The 17,927-nt window shown below is 41.0% G+C and overlaps 1 protein-coding gene across 2 annotated transcripts in view; it reads left to right on the top strand.

Annotated features, from left to right (window-relative positions):
* Positions 1-17,927, top strand: part of LOC124798678 (flavin-containing monooxygenase FMO GS-OX5) — a 147,951-nt gene that overhangs the window by 117,320 nt on the left and 12,704 nt on the right. Inside the window, exons 5-6 of one of the 2 annotated variants that reach the window (XM_047262179.1) lie at positions 10,775-10,862; positions 10,937-11,100. In XM_047262179.1, coding sequence (XP_047118135.1) covers positions 10,775-10,862; positions 10,937-11,100 — 252 coding nt within the window. Of the gene's footprint in view, positions 1-10,711; positions 10,863-10,936; positions 11,101-17,927 lie in introns of both variants that reach the window. The other variant, XM_047262178.1, reaches the window with a different exon arrangement.

Raw genomic sequence — 17,927 nt, forward strand, 5'->3', positions numbered from 1 at the left:
ATTTTCAATATTTCTCATGATTATTGACTGAATTTTAACATTTAAAAAATGCTGTGATAATCTACTCATTAAGAGATGTAATCTTATCTTAACGGCTTAACACAGCAAGACAAGTATTACAGTTTGGAACTGCAAAAGCCAGATTATATTCAACCAGCATTTGAGAATGAGAGCAAATGTTTTCGAAATCTTTTTTCGCCGACACACTCCACAAAATGATGAAAAGGAAAAATTTTATCGCGTATTACATTTTCGCTCTTTATGCAGCAAAATTGCTGCCTCACGCATGATGTTTAAAGTTATTTACGACGAGCTCTAATCCTAACATATTTCACAGACAGTATACAGGGTCGTCCATTGATAGTGACCGAGCATAAGCATCAAAAAAAAAAAAAATACAAAGAACGAAACTCGTCTGCATTGAAGGGGGAAACCAGATGGCGCTGCCATAGGTAAAACGGATATCACCTGCGTTTTTTAAAATAGGAACCCCCATTTTTTATTACATATTCGTGTAGTGCGTAAAGATATATGAATGTTTTAGTTGGACCACTTTTTTCGCTTTGCGATAGATGGCGCTGTAACAGTCACAAACGTATAAGTACGTGGTATCACGTAACATTCTGCCAGTGCGGACGGTATTTGCTTCGTGATACATTACACGTGTTAAAATGGACCGTTTACCAATTGCGGAAAAGGTCGATAGCGTGTTGATGTATGGCTATTGTGATCAAAATGTGCTATGGATGCTGCTCGGTATCCTGGACGATATCATTGCGTGTTCGGGCCGTTCGCCGGATAGTTACGTTATTTAAGGAAACAGGAAGTGTTCAGCCACATGTGAAACGTCAACACGACCTGCAACAAATGATGATGCCCAAGTAGGTGTTTTAGCAGCTGTCGTGGCTAATCCGCACATCAGTAGCAGACAAATTGCGCGAGAATCTGGAATCTCAAAAACGTCGGTGTTGAGAATGCTACACCTACATCGATTCCACCGGTACCATATTTCTATGCACCAGCAATTGCATGGCGAACGTCGTGTACAGTTCTGCCACTGGGCACAAGAAAAATTACGGGACGATGACAGATTTTTTGCACGCGTTGTATTTACGACGAAGCGTCATTCACCAACAGCGGTAACGTAAACCGGCATAATATGCACTATTGGGCAACGGAAAATCCACGATGGCTGCGACAAGTGGAACATCAGCGACATTGACGGATTAATGTATGGTGTGGCATTATGGGAGGAAGGATAATTGGCCCCCATTTTATCGGTGGCAATCTAAGTGGCGCAATGTATGCTGATTTCCTACGTAATGTTCTACCGATGTTACTACAAGATGTTTCACTGCATGACAGAGTAGCGATGTACTTCCAACATGATGGATGTCCGCCACATAGCTCGCGTGCGTTGGAAGCGGTATTGAATAGCATATTTCATGACAGGTGGGTTGGATCTGACGTCCCCGGATTTCTTTCTGTGGGGAAAGTTGAAGGATATTTGCTATCGTGATCCACCGACAACGCCTGACAACATGCGTAAGCGCATTGTCATTGCATGTGCGAACATAACGGAAGGCGAACTACTCGCTTTTGAGAGGAATGTCGTTACACGTATTGAGAAATTCAATGAGGTTGACGGACATCATTTCGAGCATTTATTGCATTAATGTGCTATTTACAGGTAATCACGCTGTAACAGCATGCGTTCTCAGAAATGATAAGTTCACAAAGGTACATGTATCACATTGAAACAACCGAAATAAAATGTTCAAACGTACCTACGTTCTGTATTTTAACTTAAAAAACCTACCTACTGTTCGTCTAAAATTGTGAGCCATATGTTTGCGACTATTACAGCGCCATCTATCACAAAGCGAAAAAAGTGGTCCAACTAAAACATTCATATTTCTTTACGTACTACACGAATATGCAATAAAAATGGGGGTTCCTATTTAAAAAAAAACGCAGTTGATATCCGTTTGACCTATGACAGCGCCATCTAGCGGGCCAACCATAGCGCCGTCTGGTTTCTCCCTTCAAGCCAGACAAGTTTCGTTCTTTGTAGTTTTTTCGTTTGACGCTTATTTCGTGAGATATTTGGCCCGGTCGCGATTAATGGACCACCCTGTATACGAGGCCTCTGTTCAAAAAAGCATCCGACTTTTATTCATAAATCAGTCTTTATTCAAATGCAGTTGTTTGACACTAGTCACCTTCAAAGCAGTCCCCTTCAGCTTCTACACACCTCTCCTAACGCTAGTGCCACTGCTGGAAGCATGTCTGAATAGCATGTTTTGGTATGGTGCTGAGCTGCTCCGTGGAATTCTGCATAATTTTTTCCCTGGTCTGAAATCTGGCCCTGTTAGAATCTTTTTCAGGTCAGCAAAAAGACATAAGTCACTCGGTGCTAGGTCAGGGGAATAGAGAGGCTGACAAATCACATCCGTGTTGCGTTAGACCAAGAAACTCTGAATTAACTCAGAACGACAAGTGGGTGGCTTACCGTGGAGGAGGTGCCAGCTGCCAACTGCCAGCAAGTCTGGTCGTTTGTCTCTCACTGCTTCACGAAAGCGACGCAGAACCTCTTGGTAGTACTCCTTGTTGACATTAGTACCTTCTGGGACGTACTCGTGATGGACCACGCCACTGGAGTCAAAATGCACGGTCAGTATGACTTTCGCATAGCTGCGGACCTTCCTCGCTCTTTTGGGTCTCGGATGCTTCCACTGCGATGACTAGAACTTTGTTTCTGGGCTGTACCTATAAACCCAGGATTCACCACCATTTATCATTGTGTTAAGAAAATTAAAATTACTGTTCACAGTATCCAGCATGTCCTATGCGATCTCCGAATAAAGTTGCTTCTGCTCAGTTATTAGCAGCTTCGGTGCACATTTTGCTGAGAATCTTCTGATGTCCAAATATTTCGTTAAAATGGAATGAATGGATCTAGTACTAATTTTAACCTCTCTTGCAAGTTCTCCGATCGTGATTCGTTTGTCCTGCATCACCAGGTTACTTACGTGATCAATAACAGCCCCATGCTGATGTTGAGAGCCTACCTGAGCTGATAAACTGCCATTTCTGAAGCGGTTTTATCACCCTGTATCTGTGCGGTAGCCATTGCTTCATCCCCAAACAGTTGTCGAATCTTGTGGATTTTTCAACCTGAGAAAAACGAAGCTTAAAACAAGATTTGATGCAATAACGTTGTTCCACTTTTTCCGTCATTTTGCACACAACACAAAATCCGACGACTGACACTTACACGTGTTCACTTGTCACCGGCTAGCCAGCGAGTGGTTGTTTCCGGAGTCATGAAAAAAATAAGGCATGCGCATTACGTTTCCCACAAACACAGAGAGTGCCCGCGCGCTCCCTCGTAGCATTACTGGTTTCCATAATTAAAGAGTGTGTGATCAGATACTTTCTGAACAGCCCTCGTACCATTGAATGTACCTGCAAAATTATGTCGTCGCAAGACATTTTAAGGCTCACGATTTATGCCGTCATCAACATTTAGATGCATGAAAAAGTATCTGTTGCTGAAAACGGAGCGTAAATTACCCAGACTATACTAATCCAGCGCTTGATGAGAGTAGCTGACGACTTCCAACAAATTTTAACCACAATTTCAAACTTTTCTTAAACTTTTTCTCGCTTAAGAGTTTAACGTCAAATATTAACCACTTTAAATTTATTTGTAAGGTAATCATAAGTTTGAAGCTAAGGAATACATCCCGGGAAGAAAGGAAGGAGCCTAGAAATTAAGTGCTTAATGTGTGCTGCTAACTGAGCCTTGTTAGCTGAAAACCTAGAAAACGTCCAATCGACGCTGGATGATGTGCACGACACTGCTGAAAAAACTGGTCTGGAAGATCTCTGTGAAGCTTCAGCTTAAGAGAAAAAGATGTACGTAAACACGACACGGGACGTTAGGCGAGTGGAAAAGTTCAAATATCTTGTAAAATGGATCCGATTCAATGGGCTGGATAATGAGGGAAATATTAGAATTAGTTTACAAGTTATCCAGAAAAGGTACACTTAACCAACGCTGTCTTACAAGACCAGAATTATACATTACAATGCAGTAGTGAAACCGACAGAATCTCATTGTTCGATGTGTCTTATATTGAAGAAGCATGCAGGACTGAAAATACAAGAGAAAAAGGAGAGAAGATTGTTTATGAAAATATTACGAACACAGAAAATATTAGATGAAACACGGGAAAACAGGAGAAATGAAGAATTACAAACATTCCGATACAATGACAGGCAGAACATGGAAATGGGTGTTGATATTCTACAGTCAGGTTATGGCAACGGTCTAGGACAGCTTCATCAGAAAGATTTTCAGTATATCGTTGGAATGAGAATGACTATTAAATGGATGGAGGAGGACAACGAGGATACAGTAGCAGTTGGTATCACGTCATAGACAATGTATAATAGAAACAATATAGCAGCTACATTGAAAGCATCAGGATATTCCAGGGATAACGACGTAGTTTTAGCAACAGAAGACCAGAGGAAGATAAGGAATAATACAACGAAGTTATTTTGAGAAGATCAGAAGAAACTCGCAAAAAGTCTTAAATTCTGCGCAGCCCACAGAAGAAAAAAGAAAAGAAGAAGAAGAAAAAGAAGAAGAAGAAGAAGAAGAGGAAGGAGAAGGAGAAGAAAGATCAAATCGCAAAAGGGAACACAATAAAACATTTGTCTTATACATCCTCCTGTTAGCATAATTATGATCGCATTACGTAAGGATATAGATGCAAATCCAGATCAGAATTTAAAGCATAACCAAATTTGTCTTACGTTGTTAGATGTGTCGCCTTGTGTATCGTATTATATGAGCAAAAGATCGAATAACCAACTAAACGATAACATTGTAAGAGATTGAACGTGATGGGGAAACTAGAAAATCTGAAATGGGAAATGATAAGGTTCAAATTCAAATGGCTCTAAGCACTATGGGACTTAACATCTGAGGTCATCAGTCTCATAGACTTAGAAATACTTAAACCTAACTAACCTAAGGACATCACACACATCCATGCCCGAGGCAGGATTCGAACCTGCGACCGTAGCAGTCTCGCGGTTCCGGACTGAAGCGCCTAGAACCGCTCGGCCACCGCGGCCGGCATGCTAAGATTCAATCTTTATATAGTGGAGGATCAATGGAGTAAATGAAATAAAAAGATCAGGGTTTCTGGTCAGATCAGATAGGGTAATATCAGCAGCAGCTGAAAATGGTTTAACGGGAATAGTATTCCCGTTTATGCGTTTTCAATAGGAAAATAGGGCAGAGAGTGAGTTGCTGTGAACAGTTCAGTAACAGGGTTCTACACATCAGAATCGGCAGCAAACCAACATCGGCAACAACAGTTCATGTATACACGCCGAAGTAGCAAGCAGATGATGAAGAAATAGAGAAAGTATATGACGGTATTGAATAGGTAATTCAGTTCGTAAAGAGAGATGGAAATATAATAGTTATAGAGGGATCGAAATGCGGTTGAAGGGGAAGGAGTGGAAGAAAATATTACGGGAGAATATGGTCTTGATAGTAGGAATGAGAGAGGAGAAAGACTAATTAATTTATGCAATACATTTCAGACAGTAAAGGATGTATGCTTGGAAAGGGCCATAAGATACGGGAAGATTTCAGTTATATTACATTATGGTCAGGCAGAGATTCTGAAATAACATGGGATTGTAAGGCTACCAGATATAGACTCAGATCAGAAGTTAGTGATGGTGAAGAGTAGACTGAAGTTTAGGAAACTGATCGGGAATAATCAGTGCGTTAAGAAACGGGATACGGATACTAAGGACTGAACAGATACGCTTGAAGTTCTCTGAGACTACTGCTGCGATAATGAATAGCTCAGTAGGCAGTTCAGTTGAAGAGGACTCAATATCTCTGAAAAGAGCCATCACAGGATTTGGTAAGAAAAACTTAGGTACAAAGGAGGTAACTGTGAAGAAACAATGGATAACAGAAAAATACTTCAGCTGATCGATGGAAGAAGGAAGTACAAAAATTTTAAGGGAAATTCAGGAATACATATATCCAATCGCTTAGGAATGAAATAAACAGGAAAGGTAGGGAATCTAAGGCGAAATGGCTGCATGAAAAATGTGAAGAAATCGAAAAAAAATGATTGTCGGAAGGACTGACTCAGCATTTGGAAAAGTCAAAACAACCTTCGTGAAATTAAAAGCAAAGGCAGTAACATAAAGAGTGCAAAGGAAATTCCACTGTTAAATGCAGAGGAGAGAGCGGGCAGGTGTAAAGAGTACACTGAAGACCTCTGCGAGAGGGAGGACTTGATCGATGACGTGATAGAAGAAGAAACAGTAGTCGATAGGAAAGAGATGGGGGATAGGGTACTGGAGTCAGGATTTAAGAGTTTACGGCGACTTAAGAACAAATAAGGAAGAATTTCTAAAATCATTGGAGGAAGTGACAATAAGACAACTATTCACGGTGTTGTGTAGAATGTATGAGACTGGCGATATACCATCAGACTTTCGGAAAAACGTCATCCACACAATTCCTAAGCTAGAAAGACCCGACAAGTGTGAGAGTTATCGCACAATTAACTTAACAATTCATGAATCCAAGCTACTGACACCGAATAATATACACAAGAATGGAAAAGGAAACTGAGGATTTGTTATTGGCTTTAGGAACGGGAAAGGTACCAGAGAGGCAGTTCTGACAGTGCGTTTGATAAGTCGACCTTTAAAAAGCTTTCGAGAATATAAAATGGTGCAAGACGTTCAAAATTCCGAGAAAAATAGAGGTTAGCTACAAGGGAAAGACGTGTAATACGTAATACGTACAAGAAGGAAGAGGGAACAATAAGAGTGGGAGACCACTAACAAAGTGCTCGGATTAAAAAGGGTGTACGGAACGTATGTAGTTTTTCGTCCCTACTCTTCAATCTATATTTGGAAGAATGGCGGAAATACAAAGTTTCAAGAGCGCGATTAAAATTCAAGGGAAAAGGTATAAGAGATAAGATTCGCTGTGGCATCACTGTTGTCAGTGAAAGTAAAGAAGAATTACAAGATCTGTCGAATGGAATGAACAGTCTAATGAGTAAAGAATATGGATTGAGAGTAACCAGAAGAAAGACGAAAGTAATGAGAAGTAGCAGTAATGAGAACAGCGAAACAGCGCAAGGATTGGTGGTCACGAAGTAGAGGATATTTAGGAATTCTGTTATGTAAGCAGCAAAATAACCCGTGACGGACAGAGCAAGGAGGACATAAAAATCAGACTAGCACTGGCAAAAAGAGCAGTCCTGGCCAATAGAACTTCACTAGTATCAAACACAAATCTTAATTAGGGACAGAAATTTCTGAGAGTGTATGTTTGGAGCACAGCATTGTATAGCAGTGAGACATGGACTGTGGGGAAACCAGAACGGAAGAGAATAGGGGCATTTGAAATATGGTGCTAAAGAAGAATGTTGAAAATGCTGAAAATTATGTGGAGTGTATGGTAAGGAATGAGGTGGTTTTCCACAGTCAGCGAGAGAAGAAATACACTACTGACCATTAAAATTGCTACACCACGAAGATATGCAGATGATAAACGGGTATTCATTGGACAAATATATTACACTAGAACTGACATGTGATTACATTTTCACGCAATTTGGGTGCATAGATCCAGAGAAATCAGTACCCAGAACAACCACATCTGGCCGTAATAACGGCCTTGATACCCCTGGACATTGAGTCAAACAGAGCTTGTATGTCGTGTACATGTACAGATACCCATGCAGCTTCAACACGATACCACAGTTCATCAAGAGTAATGACTGGTATTGTGACGAGCCAGTTGCTCGGCCACCATTGACCAGACGTTTTCAATTGGTGAGAGATCTGGAGAATGTGCTGGCCAGGGCAGCAGTCGAACATTTTCTGTATCCAGAAAGGCCAGTACAAGACCTGCAACATGCGGTCGTGCATTATCCTGCTGAAATGTAGGGTTTCGCAGGGATCGAATGAAGGGTAGAGCCACGGGCCGTAGCTGTTCAAAGTGCCGTCACTGCGAACAAGAGGTGATCGAGACGTGTAACCAATGGCACCCCATACCAGCACGCCAGGTGATACACCAGTATGGTGATGACGAATACACGCTTCCAATGTGCGTTTACCGCGATGTCGCCAAACACGGATGCGACGATCATGATGCTGTATACAGAACCTGGATTCATCCAAAAAATGACGTTTTGCCGTCCGTGCACCCTGGTTTGTCGTTGAGTACACCATCGCAAGCGCTCCTGTCTGTGATGCAGCGTCAAGGGTAACCGCAGCCATGGTCTCCGAACTGATAGTCCATGCTGCTGCATACGTCGTCGAAATGTTCGTGCAGATGGTTGTTGTCTTGCAAACGTCCCCATCTGTTGACTCAGGGACCGAGACGTGGCTGCACGATCCGTTACAGCCATGCGGATAAGATGCCTGTCATCTCGACTGCTAGTGATACGAGGCCGTTGGGATCCAGCACGGCATTCAGTATTACCTCCTGAACCCACCGGTTCCATATTCTCCTAACAGTCATTGGATCTCGAGCAGCAATGTCGCGATACGATAAACCGCAATCGCGATAGGCTACAATCCGACCTTTATCAAAGTCGGAAACGTGATGATAGGCATTTCTCCTCCTTACACGAGGCATCACAACAACGTTTCGCCAGGCAACGCCGGTCAACTGCTGTTTGTGTATGAGAAATCGGTTGGAAACTTTCCTCATGTCAGCACGTTGTAGGTGTCGCTACGGGCGCCAACCTTGTGTGAATGCTCTGAAAAGCTAATCATTTGCATATCACAGCATCCTCTTCGTGTCGGTTAAATTTCGAATCTGTAGCACGTCATCTTCATGGTTTAGCAATTGTAATGGTCAGCAGTGTATATGGAAAATACTGACTAAATAAGGGACAGGATGATAGGACAACTGTTAACACGCTAAGGAACAAGTTCCCATGGTACTGGAGAGGGCTGTAGAGGGTAGAAACTGTAGGGGAAGACAGAGATTAGAATACATCCAGCAAGTAATGGAGGACGTACGTTGCAACTGCTACTCTGACAAGGGGAGGCCGCCAATTGTGAAATTCAGATTCGATTCATACTGCGCATAATAAAAGCTCATGGCCAGAGGTGTAATGTGGCAAAGCACCAAGATGCACTTCTCAGCCGTTGTCGAGAAAATCGACAGTTAAAAGAAATCGTTGCGGTGAAATACTCTCGACGATTAGAAAATTTCTACAGCGTCGTGGCGCAGCGGTAAGCGCTCGGGTTCGTAGTCCGAAGGTCGCCGGATGGAATCTCGCGCCGTGCAATTTTTTTTTTATTATTAGTTTTTTGTAATTCAAATATATATATATATATATATATATATATATATATATATATAAAGTATTAATGAATTGCTTATGCATGTTGGTGAAGGCGCATCGCTCTCCAATTGTACCGCCTCCATTTTTCCGTTTTTTTTAACAGGGTGTACCAAAGCTCTCCCGTCCGCACTGATTTTCGACAATGTTATAAGTTGCGCTAGAGACCGCATCTACCTTCTTTCGAAGTTAGCAGGCACCTACGCTGTTATGCGGCGGCTCGTTTCGGCCCATTCAACATCTGTCATTCAAGTGTAACGAGCGAGTGACGGAGTTTATATTTCATACCTGCCACAGCAAATTTGTGTTCGTGGGGTCTCTGTTCTAATTCGAACGTTTGACTTACGCTATACGTATTCGTTTCGGAATATCGTTTCTACGTCTTCCGTTAACTATGCGTGGTTAACATTATGAAGACAATTAACAACATTTGTGAAATACAACTTTGTTTGCGGAAAACATAATGATGTACGAAGTCGCCAGTTTTTCCACGACAAACGACTTTCAACAACTTATTATATGCATAATTGTTGCAACTGATTGCCGGGAATTATATATATATTTGAATTATAAAAAACAAATACTAAAAAAGAAATTGCATATCGCGAGATTCGATCCGGCGTCCTTCGGATTACGAACCAGAGCGCTTACCGCTGCGCCACGACGCTATAGAGAACTATTAATCGTAGAGAGTATTTCTCTAGAACGGTTTCTTTTAACTGTCGATTTTCTCGACAACGGCTGAGAAGTGCGTCTTGGTGCTTTGCCACATTACACCTCTGGCCATGAGCTTTTATTATGCGCAGTATGAATCGAATTTGAATTTCGCAATTGGTGGCCTCCCCTTGTGAGTCGAAAAGGAACAGGAGAGGAAATCATAGCGGGCCGCGTAAATTGATCAGTAAAAAAGAAAAAGTATCCAATCATTTCAAAAACAAAGAGTTTTACTATCTAAGGGAGGTGCATAAATTAAAGCTATCCGAAGCCACCACAATGCATTAGTATTCTTAAGTATGTGTACGAGGGAAAATAATCAAGCATCCAATATTCTGCGACCAATCACCTAGACGAACAGTCATTACTCCTTGTCAGAAGTAATACGCACTTTTATCCGAGATCGAAATGTCTTTCGTTCAGTATACAGTATTAACATGTCACATGCAACGTGGTGGCTGTTATTCTAATTATATTTCTGAATTATAATGAAAGTATGTTTAGAGATTTAGATTTATGTGAACTGTCAATTATGCAGCTCATCTATAGGATAGTATCCTGCTTCATTTCAGGTAATTCTGAGTCATCATTTCAAAGAAAAAATTGATACAAAGTTTCCTGACAACGTCTTTCAGAAACCAGAAATCGTGAGTCTCGGTGAGGAATCAGTGACGTTTGCAGATGGTTCGACGTACAAGGTCGATGATGTGTTTTATTGTACAGGTAAGCTTTTCACATTTAGAACACTATGAAGATAATTTTACCTTTTGCAGTTTGACAACCGATGCTTCTTCCAGGTTATCAATATAGCTTCCCGTTCCTGTCAGAAAAATGCAACGTCAAAGTTGAAGACAATCGAGTCCAACCGCTTTTCAAGCACACGATTCACATAGATTATCCGACGTTGTGCTTTATTGGCCTACCGTTCTACGTCTGTGCCTTTTCCTTGTTTGACCTACAGGTAAGTAACGTCATTTGTATAATTTATTTAAAATAGTCTTAGGTGTACGCATATAATTCTTCCACATTATCTTTTCTCTTACATTATAACGGATATAATTAGTTATTATATTATTAGTAAATTGTGATACTAAAAGATTTGTGTGTGTGAAACCCTTGTAAGACAGATAGTGTAGATCCTAATCTGATGGGGCTGAATAAATAAGAACCTAAACACCTTTAAGTTGCTATCATATGTACAATAAAGAAATACAACTAGCTACTAGTTTTTCATAAAAAAGCTGTTGCATAATTTCTCAAATGTCACGCGTACTGGAGGTAATTCATAGCTGCAACATGCAGTAAAAGATACACGCGTAACAACATTACAGTAATGATTCACACTATTGCTTCATAATTCGTAAATCTTTGCCACACAATATTAAGGCCAAACTTGCAAAATTTTTCCTCAGTCGCATGGTTTGCGATAAGAAAATAATTTTTTTTTTTTTTTTTTTTTTTTTTTGCAACTGAAAGAAACTAATTTAGTTTTTCTACTAACATAAACAATTTACATCTTGTTACAGCAAATTTAGCTTATAGCAACATTTCTCAGTGACGGCCACGTCTCGGGTGCATTCATTCCAAAGACACGTACAGTTCTACTGGACTCGCTATTGACAGTAGTGAAATGAGACAGTCAGCTACGGATGTATTAGGCAGTTCAGCGTCGGCAGAGGTTCAAATGTCGACCACTTCATGTATCACCATAGAAAAAATTCGTAGATGTGACAGCCCGGTTTTTACAACCCAGCTATAAGTGTATCTGTAGCTCAGGTGGCAGCACGCTCCGATTGAACACCAGGTGACGTGCACCACTTGTACGGGTGCCTGCAGATAAGATCCTATTCCTTGATCTTGTACGGTTCCAGCCGGCAACCGATGTGTAGATTTTCATCACTCGAGGCATAACTATTTGGGCAGTTGGAAAGACCATCATGGTTGAAAGAGGCCTCACTCTTCAACAGTGCAGACTGCGAAGTTTAGCACTGGAATGCTGCAATGGGTGATGTATTTGCAGCTGAACTCAGGGTACAGAACAGTCTGTCCTCGTCGCCTGCACACGTTGTTTATCACATAGCGGTGTAGCTACTGCCGAACCAGTACTCTCCACACTATTGTTCGAAGCGTGATTTCACAGGGAAATTGGCGGGTCCTTGCTGATGAATTTTCGCCCACGTATTCCAACACCATATCTTTAAATGCCACTGTTTGAACCTTAGCCACCTCTCTTTGGTCTGAATGACTCAGCTTCTCTTTTAAGTCTCTACATATGGCGATGAAGATCTTCCAACTAGGATCATGCCTGTTGCGAAACCATTTCTCTGTATATTCCTTCAACATAGCAACAACTATATTCTGTTGTGTCATACACGAAATGCGTGTATCCAAGTCCCTGTGACGAGTAAGGCTTCATCTACACCAACAAGTCATGAAATATAAACTCCACCGGGGACGCATCACAGATGACTGTGTAATGTTTTTCAAGGTAGCGGCTCCAAGTCGTTAGCCGCCAATGACGTTTGAACGGTTCCACCGCTCCACACAATCCCGAAAGTGAAATAAAACGCTGTTAACGTCGTCTGCTCTGTAAGAAGTAATGGGCCAACGGCATCCCCTTGCGGTCATCGAGAAGATGTCATATTACAAGATGTCGAACAAGTAACTCATCCTTATGGAAAAATAATTAAGGAAAGTTGTTGCAAGTGGTCTCCATTATGCGACTCATATAACTGAATACATGTCATCAGACTCATGTTATAACACATGCCCAGGAAAATCTAATATAATCTACGAGGACGCACTGAAAAGTAATGCCTCCGATTTTTTTATGTAAAAACTCTTAAACCTATTTTGGATAAAACAAACGTTATCAATATTCCACGTCTTTAGTCTTCATGCCTACATATCTGTAGCCCAATTGCAGCTAGAGGGCTCCAAATTGTAGCGTGTAACATGACAGTGTGTAAGTAACTACGTCGGTGCGTGAGAAACAGCGTACTGTAATCGATTTTCGAATTTGAAGAGTTCATCCACACAAGGAGCACGTTCTCTTTCAGCATGACAATATCGGATTTCATACGAGCTCTGCGACATTTGCAGGGATCCCATGCCCCTGGTCCACTATCATCGATCATCCAACACACAGCCCCGACTTGGCCCCATCCGATTTACACATGCTTCCAAAACTTAAAGAATACTTTCCCGAACTTCACTTCGATAGTGACGAAGCGGTGCAACCAGAGGTGAGATTGTGGCTCCGTCAACAATTCGAATATTCTACAGTAACGGTATTATTGTTCTGCTCCTCTAACGTAGGGTGACCAAATAATGTTTGGTGAAAACCGGGACACATTCAACCGGGTGTCAATGGACACCTCATTCCACATGTGCCCAGGTTTCTTAATTTTAAATATTAATGTTTTGTTGATACATTTTGTTAACCCGATTATTATCACTAATAAGAGGATACAAAAGATCGATGTAATCTAGCTTATCTGTATAATTAATGACATTTAATAAACGTATACAGTGATAAAGAAATGTATTACCATTTTACAAAATTTTACAGCCATTCAACTTTTAATCAATTAATATTAACATGAGCTTTAATATTACTGAGCACTTGTAGATGGAACTGACTGTCCTTGGAGAAAAGGGTATTTTTCACTGCCTCCAGCCTTCTTGATCTTGTCTTTGATCTTTGAGACACAATGATAAAACTCGGCACAATCCATTTTGTAGTTGTACAGGACCTGCAGGATTGCTTCAAGAGAGTCCACCTCCACTCTGTTTCTTTCATTAGTCCACTGGATATTCATGAACGAAAATATTCTTTCCACATTGGCATTATGGGCTGGGATTGTAAATAAATACCTTGCAATTATTACCAACTCAGAGTAATGCTGAAGACAGTCACAGCTTTTAAAAAAACTCACCCACTTCTCATGACATTCCAATGGTATTTTTTATCATCATTCCACTTGTGAAAACTTTCTTCAACAAAATTTGTCAGTATGCAGAACTGATCAAAGAGAATGGAATCATCGATTTCCATCTCTTTACTCTTCAAATAAGAAACTGTCTCTTCAACACTTTCCCATTTTGGCACTCTCTTCAGTAACATCCAATCAAACACCGGCGATGAGGGTAAATATGAGGCGCTCCACTTGCTGAGATATTCTACACAAGTGTCATAAAACTTGTTAACTTCTTCTCTAAAACTCCTTTCACTGCTTCTGATGCTTCTGCTCTTTTAAGGACAGATTTAACATTAAAAGAAATGAACTGCTGTTCTCTCCTCTTAGTAACAGTTTCCAGAGTACTTTTCAAAACATTATTTACCTCTATTACACTTTTCGTGCTTCCCTCAATTTCTTTTATCCCACGCTGCAAAGTGTTAAGCTGACTGTGAATGAACCATAAGTAGGCTTCACTTAATCGGCTACTGAAAAACAGAACCAATATTTTGGGGGCTTTGTCTTCATTTAGGAAAAAATCTTTTAATGGTTCAAACAGGCCGATTACTCTTTCAACTGCTGGAAACAGTGATAACCAGCGAGTTTTCGAGTGACACATTACATTCATATATTCAGTTCCCACATAATCACAGAACTCCTTAAGCCTCTCTGTTCTAACAGTATATATGTAAAAGTGTGAGTATACCTTCGTGACGGTAGTTTCAACATCACAGCTTAAACTGTCAGCAGATGTCTGCACGCTATTGTGTAAAGCATGTGCAGGGCACCCTATGCCTTCAATGTTTTCATGCAATGTTGCCTTTAATTTGGCAAATACGTTGCATTTGCCTTGTCTTTTTAAACCACCAAAGTTTGTGCCGGTGTTGCCTCCACAAAATGCCACACATTTATTTTTCTCAAGATCAAACATTTCGATAGTATTCATACAAAATCTTGAAATTTCGTCAGATGTTTCATTAGGTAGGGAACTCATCTTCAAAAGTTTGGTCTGAATTCCCTGATTAATATCAAAAAAGTGAACAGCAAACGGAAATAATTTAGTGGCCTTATGATTGCTGGCATCAGTGGATATCCCGTAGAAAGAAGACTTTTGATGTATTCAAGGCTTTCCTTTACACTCTGGGGAGCAATAATTCCTTTCATAAAGGCTGACACTTTAGTTCTTGCTGAACGAAACTTTTTTGCAATGGAAGAATCATCAAACATAATGCTGTTAAGCTTATTAGTACAATCACTAGATCTATAAGTTTGGTCATGTTTTACCGTGTGGTAGGCTAGTGTAAGCTCGGCTGCTCGAACTTTCGTCTCTTCACTTGACTGATGTTTCACAAAATAATTTTGTAGAGTTTTACTGCAGCTTGGTGCACTGTATCTGTTAATGTGTTTCTTTGACCTGATGTGATCAACTATGTCGGAACGTCCACCATGACTTATACTAATAAAACAGTTACATACGAAACACGCTGCTTCGTAATCAAAACGACCTTTCTTAATTAAATTCCATTCCTTGGAATAACAGTCACTGAACTTGCAGGTACGTTTCGGCATTGCGTTTCACAGTACTGCAGTAATAATACCACTAATATGAGAAAAAACTATTGCAGTTTGCCTGGCAAAACATCAACTACTACACTGTTCTGACAATGAGTATGTGAGTAAGTGGCGCGACAATCGGACGGTTTCATAGGTCTTTTACAATAATACAACTTACTACTTGTTGGCCAAAGTACCGCTCAAAGTAAATTATTGCCTGAGTGTATCAATACTGATACTGTGATTACTAGTATGGGTCAACGGAGGTTTTAGACAAATAAGCTAAAATATATTAATTTTTGTGTTGTATTTCCTTTAATATAGCGAAATGCCAAAAATTTGAGAAAGTTTCACGAAACGTATTTAAAAACTGAATTCCGGGACTTTTGAGCGTCCCGAAACAAATTTTCGGGACACCGGAACACAGGGACGAAAACCGGGACAATCCCGTTTTTTCGGGACGTTTGGTCACCGTACTCTAACGGCGTGCTGCAGTACTATGGCGCGGTAACTTGGTTGTGTACCAGGACTGCAGACATATAACCGCAAACAAACAAAAAATTAACTACGTTACTATTTTCTCGAAGTGATAATTTCAACTTTTCAACTATCCGTCATGATATATTGAAATGTTCTTTCCTACAACGTGTCACCCATTGCATCACTTTTGAAATACCCTGTACTTTCTACCTTCTTTGTCAGAAACACATTATGCACTGTCGATTATAGAGAAATAAACCGTTCTCATGCTACAAAATGTCGTCGTCATCAGAAATAACTGTAAGAATAACAAGAATCGTGCCATGTATTGTCCGTCTACAGAACCATATCCCGAGCATGACAATGCCTCCTTTGCTGGTTAGCCCCCCACCCCCCCTTCTCCTCCCATAACGCAATGTAAGCGTTAATTAAGATACTAAATGACTTGCAAAGCCGCCCTTTCTTTCGCGCACTGTAACAAAATAAATAACGCAAGAAAGGTTAGAAAGCCAAGAACGGTAATACAGTACACAGATAAAGGAAAATGCTTCACGATTGTTAGCAAGCGGGCCTCTTACAAATGGTATCACATTGTGGTTCAAATGGCTCTGAGCACTATGGGACTTAACTTCTGAGGTCATCAGTCCCCTAGAACTTAGAACTACTTAATCCTAACTAACCTAAGGACATCACGTACATCCATGCCTGAGGCAGGATTCGAACCTGCGACCGTAGCGGTAGCGCTGTTCCAGACTGTAGCGCCTAGAACCGCTCGGCCATCCCGACCAGCTATCACAGTGTGGTTAACACATGCAAAAGCCATGGAACACTGTTCGCATTGCAAATTCCAGATCGCTAATATAATACCTGATTTAGTACTTAGGTATTCATCCTACCCATAACCCCATCTTATCCTTTTGAGGCCCATTTTACAGACATGTGTGAGGTTCGATCCCAGATTTATTCGCTTCGATTTACTGACCCACGATAAAGCAATGCAGACACTTATATTATGTATGGTGCTGCATAATCCACTGCCCGGATAGCAGAACAAATACAGAAGAAAAGCTTCGGAAGAGGCGTCGTCCTAATCAGAAGAGAATGGTAAATACGAGTATACTATCTGATCAAAAGTATCAGGACACCCCTATCTCGTGCGAAATTGCTCACTAGATGGACTAGAGGCAGAGCCACCTGTATAAAAGATGTCGGGGAGTAGTGAGTTGTTAGCAGAGAAACAGTAACTCTAGAAAGGTTCGGTCAGGACAGCTCACTGACTGCCAACGTGGACTAGTCATTGGATGTCACCTGACCAACAGATTCATCAGGGACATTTCAACCCTTTTTAAGCTGCCAAGTCGACTGTTGGGGGTGCGATTGTGAAGTGGAAACGCGAAGGAACAACCGTAGTTAAACCAACACCAGGCTGATCTCGTATACCGACATACTGGAAATGGCGTGCATTACGGAAGTTGGTTGTAGAAAATCGCATGAACTCAACGAAAGAAATCAATCGTGAGTCCCAAAGAGCTACCAGCAGCCCGACTAGCTCAACGACTGTGCGTGGAGAATGAAAAAGAATGGAGTACAGCTCCTCATGAGCTACACATTTTTGTGGTCAGTGTTAAGCAACGGTTGAGATGATGTAAAGAGCGACACCACTCGACAACGAATGACGAGGAACGTATGTTTTGGAGTGATGAATCAGGCTATACCCTATAGCAATCTGATGGGAGGGTTTGCGTTTGGAGAATGCCCGGAAAGCGTTACCTCTTCTCGTGTAGCGCCAACAGTG

Source organism: Schistocerca piceifrons, chromosome 5 (assembly GCF_021461385.2).
Source record: "Schistocerca piceifrons isolate TAMUIC-IGC-003096 chromosome 5, iqSchPice1.1, whole genome shotgun sequence".
NCBI lineage: Eukaryota > Metazoa > Arthropoda > Insecta > Orthoptera > Acrididae > Schistocerca > Schistocerca piceifrons.